At 45.8% G+C, this 7,804-nt stretch overlaps 1 protein-coding gene across 1 annotated transcript in view; it reads right to left on the bottom strand.

Moving 5' to 3' along the window:
• Window positions 1–6,302: 6,302 nt before the first annotated feature.
• LOC121273390 (homeobox protein Hox-C6-like) overlaps window positions 6,303–7,804 on the bottom strand; it is a 2,449-nt gene continuing 947 nt past the window's right edge. Inside the window, exon 2 of the mRNA XM_041180569.1 lies at window positions 6,303–6,643. Coding sequence (XP_041036503.1) covers window positions 6,393–6,643 — 251 coding nt within the window. The 3' untranslated portion in view covers window positions 6,303–6,392. The remainder of the gene's footprint in view (window positions 6,644–7,804) is intronic.

Here is a 7,804-nt window from a genome sequence, read left to right as displayed (position 1 = left end):
GTGGATGGGGTGGGGAGGGGGGTTTGTGGGGGAAGAGCGGTTGGGTCCAGCTGGGAAGGGGAAAGTTGTGGGGGGGTGGGGGGGGGGGGTGGTGGTGGAAGGAAAAGCCACAGGGAAAAACTCAAGGCGCAGCTCGAATTGAGAGCTGAATAGGTGTTGAAACGCAGTGTCACTGTTAAAATTAGGGCAGGTCTAAGACCCTGATGGGGTCTTGACAGGGGTGGGTGCGGAAAGGATGTTTCCTCCTTGCGGAAAGTTCACCTCCCGGTTCACCCCCGATTCGGAGAACTGGAGTCCGGAGCCGCCCTTCGGAGGGCGAACGACCCAACCCATGTGTTAGAGCGAAACTTTAAAACGAACAGCTCCAGAGCTCTTAACACTGGTAAAAATACTACAGGATATCGGCCTCCCCCTCTCCCTCTCTCTCTCTCTCTCCCGCACACACACACCTGAAGGGAAGGGACACAATCCATGTTTTTCTTTTATAAAACGCGCGTCAGATTAGCGCACGGGCAATTAGACCAAATAGACACCGTGAAGCGGGAGGCGTGGAACGCTAGCGGCACCTGCTGTTGGGCTTTGGGGACTGCACCGAAACATACCAAACGCAGATTCTCACACACAGTCATGCTCACACACACACACACACACACACACACATACAGCACACACCAACACACACACGCACACATACAGCGCACACACACACACACACACACACACAAACACACACATATACAGCATAAACACACACACGCAAACACACACACATATAGAGCACGCACACACAAACATTCAACATGGATACACACACACATACAGCACACACAGAGACACACACACACACATACAGCACGCACACACAAGCATACAACACAGGTACACACGCACACATACAACACAGATACACACACGCAAATAAAACATAGATACACACAAACATACAACGCAGACATAAACACAGATACAAACATCCGATACACTGAGATATACAACATACTCATGCATACAACATGGACACACACACACACACACACACACACACACACACACAAATACAGACACATGCACAGATACCCACCCACACACACTCTCTCTCACACAACCACAGATTACCTTAATAAACAGGTAAAAAAATGACACACACCAGACATGCCCCCACATAAACCAATGTTGAACAGAAACCATGGTCTACTCATTCTTGCTCACTAGCCTATCCCAGATACTGTCCTCAGGCTACAATTTCGAAATTGATTTCAACTGCACTCATCTTTGCTTAACTCTACTTTTTCCTTAACATCTGAATATATCACAACCTACCTGTCAGTGTTTATGTGTGTGTGTATGTGTGAATTTCTCCATATCTGTACTTGCACAGGCGTGTGTGCCTATCTCTGAGTATATCTCTCCTTATGTACCTGTAATTGTTCCTGTGTAACTGTGTGTGTGTGTTTATCTATGTATCTGTGTGCATCTATATATCTGTGTGTGTGTTTATGTATCTGTGACAATGTATCTGTTTCTGGGTTTATGTATCTCTGTCTGTGCATGTATCTGTGTGTGTGCATGTGTGTTTCTGTAACTGTGTGTGTGTGTGTATCTGTGTGTGTGTGTGTGAATTTGTATGTGTGTGTCTGTGTGTTTGTGTATCTGTGTGTGTGTGTGTATCTGTGTGTGTGCTTATTTATCTGTGCCAATGTATTTGTTTCTGGGTTTTGTATCTCTGTCTGTGCATGTATCTGTGTGTGTGCATGTGTGTTTGTGTATCTGTGTGTGTGTATCTGTGTGCGTTTGTGAATCTGTGTGCGTGTGCCTGTGTGTTTGTATATCTGTGTGTGTGTGTGTCTGTGTGTTTGTGTATCTGTGTGTGTGTGTGTGTTTCTGTAGCTGTGTGTGTGTGTGTGTGTGTGTGTGTGTCTAGTGGGGTGGTTAGGAATAAAGACATTCTCCCTCACCGCCCTGCAAACCAGTCTAAATGGTATCGGATTCTAAAAATGGAAATCAAGCTGCCATTAATCTTTGAATTCAATTGATTTACGGGCACTAACGTTGTGTGTGAGAAAGAGCTCACTACTACCGAGCCCCTGTACACAGCCAGTCTTCAGATCAAGTTTCATTCATTATCCCAGTTGCTGAATCCAAATTTCATTCCACCAGGTGAGCCAGACATGAACCTTGTCTGAGTGTGTGTGAGTTTGTACGCGTTGGCCTGTGGGGTTTGGAACACTTAGCAATGTCCCCTCTCTCTCCCACTCCCTCTCTCTGCCTCTCCTCTCTCCCTCCCTCTCTCTCTCTCTGCCTCACCCTTCTCTCTCACACTTCCTCTCTCTGCCTCTCCTCTCTCCCTCCCTCTCTCTCTCTCTGCCTCACCCCTCTCTCACACACTCCCTCTCTCTGCCTCGCTCTCTCTCTCCCCCCCTCTCTCTCTGCCTCTCCTCTCTACCTCCATCTCTCTCTGCCTCACCCCTCTCCCTCTCTCTCTCTCTCTCTGCCTCCCCGCACTCTCTCTCTGATACTCTCCTCTCTCTGTCTCTCTCTCTCTCTGACCCTATCCCCTCTCTCTCTCCCCCCTCTCTCTCTGACTCTCCCTCTCTCTCTCTCTCTGCCTCCCCGCTCTCTCTCTCTGATACTCTCCTCTCTCTGTCTCTCTCTCTCTCTGACCCTATCCCCTCTCTCTCTCCCCCCTCTCTCTCTGACTCTCCCCCTCTCTCTCTCTCTGCTTCTCCCCACTCTCTTCCCCGCACCCCCCCCCCCCCTCTCTCGGCCTCTCTCCTCTCCCCCCACATCTCTCTGCCTCTCTCTCTCTCTGCCGCTCCCCTCTCTCTCCCTCTCTTTCGCTGCCTCTCCCCTCTCTCTCCCTCTCTCTCTCTCCTCTGCCTCTCCCTCTCTCTCTCTCTGACTCGCTCCCTCTCTCTCCCTCTCTCTCTCTCCCTCTTTCTCTCTCTCTCTGCCTCTCCCCTCTCTCTCTCCCTCTCTCTCTCTCTCTCTCTCTGCCTCACCCCTCTCTCTCCCTCTCTCTCTCTCTCTCTCTGCCTCACCCCTCTCTCTCCCTCTCTCTCTCTCTCTCTGCCTCTCCCCTCTCTCTCCCTCTCTCTCTCTCTCTGCCTCTCCCCTCTCTCTCTCTCTCTCTCTCGCTCCCTCTGCGTCTCTTCGAAACAATTTTTTTAAAGCAAAAATATATGTTGATGTGTGATCTAAGACAGCTCGGCGATGCTGAAAATCGAGATCACTCGCGCTGAATTTCTAACCTCTTCAACCCCCAGCCCCCGGGCCTTTCTCTAATTTTCTCCCTAACCACCACACACCCCCGCTCAAAGAAAAAACCGCGAACGAAAAATGTCCTTCTCGCCCATGCAGGGCCGCCCTATGGAAACAGGAAAAACCACATAATTGTGTTTAAAAAAAACAGAGCAAGAGAAATCTATTCAGATGATTTTTGTTGTTGTTGTTGTTGAATGAAACCGATCATTTATAATCGCACCAAAGAAGCTAAATTATTCGAATCTCGTTTTCTGTCGGCTGTTTTACATTCGGGGTGGCTGGGGGTTGGGGGGGGGGGGGCAGTGGAAACGCAATAAATATTGGCCTTTAGTTCGTTGGAATGTATGGCTTTTTAATCTTAAATAATAACATCCCCTTTCGGTGAATACAGCAACGCTTGTAGGCACAACAGTACACATGAATGATGAGGAACACTGCACAGTTCTCCGATAATACATCTCTCTCTCTCTGGCTTTTACACAACTTAAACATAACTTAAATGTCTCTCTCTCTCTCTCTCCTGTCTGATTTTTGTACAACTTTAGCACAAATTAAATGTCTCTCTCGCTCTCTCTGGTTTTTACACAATTTAAACATAACTTAAATGTCTCACTCTCTCACCTCCATTCTCTCTCTGCCATTCTCTCTCTGGTTTTTACACAACTTAAACATAACTTAAATGTCTCTCTCTCTCCTCTCTGATTTTTATTCAACTTTAGCACAAATTAAATCTCTCTCTCTCTCTCTGGTTTTTACACAATTTAAACATAACTTAAATGTCTCTCTCTCTCCTCTCTGATTTTTAAACAACTTTAACACAAATTAAATCTCTCTCTCTCTCTGATTTTACATAATTTAAACATAACTGAAATGTCTCTCTCTCGCCTCCCTGATTTTTGTACAAAATTAGCACAACTTAAATGTCTCTCTCTCTCTCCTCCATTCTCTCTCTGCCACTCTCTTTCTCTGGTTTTTACAGGTTTAAACATATCTTAAATTTCTCCCTCTCTCTCCTCTCCAGATTTTTATGCAACTTGATCATAATTAAATGTATGTCTCTACCTCCTCCTCCCGTCTCTGCCTTTTACACAATTTAGACATAACTTAAATGTCTCTCTCCCCCTCCTTTCTCTCTCTCTCTCTGCACTCTCTGACTTTTATACAACTTGAGCATAAATTAAATGTCACTCTCTCTCTCTCTCTCTCTCTCTCTCTGCCACCCTCTCTATCTCTCTCTCTCTCCTCCCTCCCTCTGTTTTTTACACAACTTAAACACAATTTAAATGCCCCTCTCTTTCTCTTCCACTCCCTCTCTCTGGTTTTTACGCAACTTAAACATAACTTACATGTCTCTCTCTCTCTCTCTCACCCTCCTCCCTCTCTTGCTCTCTCTGATTTTTACACAATTTAAACATAAACTAAATGTCTCTTTCTCCTCTCTCTCTCTCCTCTCTCGCTGATTTTTATACAATGTGGGCATAAATTAAATTCCCCTCTCTCCCCTCCTCCTTTCTCTCTGATTTTTACACAAATTAAACATAAATTAAATGTCTCTCTCTCCTCTCTCGCTGATTTTTATGTATCTTGGGCATTCATTAAATGTCTCTCTCTCTCCTCCTCTCTCTCTCTCTCTCTCTCTCTTTCTCCTCTCTCTCTCTGGCTTTTTATACAATTTGATCATAAATTAAATGTGTGTCTCTCTCTCCTCCCCTCTTTCTCCCCCTCTCTGACGTTTTCCACAATTTAAGCATAAGTTAAATCTCTCTCTCCCTCCTCCTCTCTCTTCTCTCTCACCTAATCCTCTCTCTGATTTTGACATGATTTAAGCATAAATTAAATCTCTCTCTCCTCCCCTCTCTCACTCTGATTTTTACACAATTTAAACATAATTTAACTGCGTCTCTCTCTCTCCTTCTCCTCTCCTCTCTCTCTCTGATTTTTACACAATTTAAGCATAAATTAAATCCCTCTCTCTCTCCTCCCTCACTCTCTCTCTCTCTCTGGGTTTTACACAATTTAAGCATACTCTCTCTCTCTGTGTGTTCTTTTCGGCAATTTAAGCATAAATTGAATGCCCCTCTCTCCCTCTCTTTTACACAAATTAAGCATAAGTTATATGTCTCTCTTTCTCCTCTCTGCCTCTGTCTCTTTCTTTGTCTCTCTCTCTCTCTCTCACTCTCTCCCACTCTTTCTCTCTCTATGGTTTTTACACAATTTAAGCATAAACGAAATGTCTCTCTCTTCCCCTCTCCCTCTCTCTTGTTTTCATCCAAATATAACATAAATTATATGTCTCCCTCTCTCCTCCTCCTGGTTTTTACACAATTTAAACATTAATTAAATGTCTCTCTCACACGCTCTGATTTTTATACAATTTGAGCAAAAATTAAATCTCTCTCTCTCCCTGATTTTACACAATTTAAGCATAAATTAAATGTCTCTCTCTCCTTCTTTTCCTCTCTCTCTCCCTGATTTTTACACAATTTAAGCATAAATTAAATGTCTCTCTCCTCCCTCCTCTCTGTCTCTCTGGATTTTAAACAATTTAAGCATAAATTAAATGTTTCTCTCTCCTCCCTCCTCTCTCTCTCTCTGATTTTTACACAACTTAAGCATAACTTAAACGTCTCTCTCCTCCCTCCTTACTCTATCTCTCTCTCCCACTTTCTGATTTTTACACAATTTAAGCATAAATTATATGTCTCTCCTCCCCCCTCTCTATTTCCCACTCTTGCTGATTTTTTTACACAACTTAAACAGAAATTAAACATCTTTCTCCTTCCCCCCACTCTCTCTCTCTCTTGTTTTCACACAACTTAAACATAAATTAAACCTCTCTCTCCCTCTCACCGCCATAATTTTGAAAACTCTAGAATGTTTGATTTTAAAGTGGCACAAGTGGTGGTGTGGTGGGGAAGTGCCTCACGAGCACCCCTCCCCCACCCCAAACCCTCAGCCCCTCCCCCCTTGTTTTATTTCGATGGGTGGATTGGGTGGGTGAAAGGAAGTAGAGATTTGTTTTGGCGGAGGTGGGTGGGGGGTAGGGGTGGGGGTATACTAATGCATTTATTTTCTTCACTCAAAGAAAGATGTCTTGATGTAGTTGTCCTTGTCTGCTCCCTTGGCTTGGGTTATTTCTCCTGGTCTCCCTGTCCATCGGCAGCTGACACGCTGGCAAGGCTCACCTCCTTTTTCCATTTCATCCGCCGGTTCTGGAACCAGATCTTGATCTGCTGCTCACTCAGGCCCAGCGCACCGGCAATCTCCACCCGGCGGCGCCTGGCCAGGTACCGGTTGAAGTGGAACTCCTTCTCCAGCTCCAGAATCTGGTACCGGGAGTAAATCTGCCGACCTCTCCGACGGTCCGGTCCAAGTCCCACTCCTGGACGATTTCAGCCGGGGGTTGGGGGTTGAGGGTTTGGGGGGGGGGGCGGGGGGGTGGAGGTGGGAAGGGGCGGGGGGCGTGAGGGGTGGGGGAGGGGTGGAGGAGGATGGGGGGTGGGAGTGAGAAGACAAGACAAAAAAAATACATAAAATTAAAAGGAGACGGGGGAAGGAAATGTGCCGATACATGAATTAACTCACATCTCTTCTTTGAAAAAAGTTTCAATTCTCTTTTCGAGATGTGTACACACACAGACACACACATACAGGTGTACACCCACCCCCCCCACACACACACATAGATGTGCACCCACCGCGCCTCACACCCATGCACAGGTTTACACCCACACACAGAGATGTACACCCACCAACACACACACACACACAAGCACACACACACATACAGATGTACACCCACCAGCACACACACACACAGATATACATCCACCCCTCCCACACACTCAGATGGAAACCCACCCATGCACAGGTGTACACCCACAAACAGAGATGTACACCCAACAACACACACACACACACACATACACACACACACAGATGTACACCCTCCCACACAAAAACACACACACACAGATGTGCACACACACACACACATGCAGATGCACACTCACATATACAGGAACACACAGATGTACATCCACACCCACACTTTATGTAGACCCTGGGGTGCGAATGTGAACGTGATTTGCTGTTTTATTTTTGCATATTCCAATCTGAACTTTCCTGCCTTATCTAAGTGATATTTGTCACTCTTCCGCCTTTGACATATGGTGGATTTCCTGGCCTGTGCCCTTGGTTTGTACATGTGGACGTTTAATTACTGTTTCCCGTGTGTGTGTGTGTGTATGTGTGTGTGTGTGTGTGTGCATGTGTGTGTAAGTGTACATCTGTGTGTGTGTATGTGTGTGTGTGTGTGTGTAGGTGTACATCTCTGTGTGTGAATGTGTGTGTGTGTGTAGGTGTACATCTCTATGTGTGAGAGTGTGTGTGTGTGTGTCTAGGTGTACATTTGTGTGTGTGTGTGTGTGTGTGTGTGTGTAGGGGTACATCTGTGTGTGTGTGAGTGTATTTGTGCAGTTGAGTGTAGGTGTACATTTGTGCGTTGGTGTACATCTGTATGTGTGAGTATACATCTGTGTGA

The sequence above is a fragment of the Carcharodon carcharias genome, chromosome Y (genome assembly GCF_017639515.1).
Source record: "Carcharodon carcharias isolate sCarCar2 chromosome Y, sCarCar2.pri, whole genome shotgun sequence".
Lineage (NCBI taxonomy): Eukaryota > Metazoa > Chordata > Chondrichthyes > Lamniformes > Lamnidae > Carcharodon > Carcharodon carcharias.
Note: the sequence above shows the minus strand (reverse complement) of the source record. Positions and strands in the feature narration are given on the sequence as shown.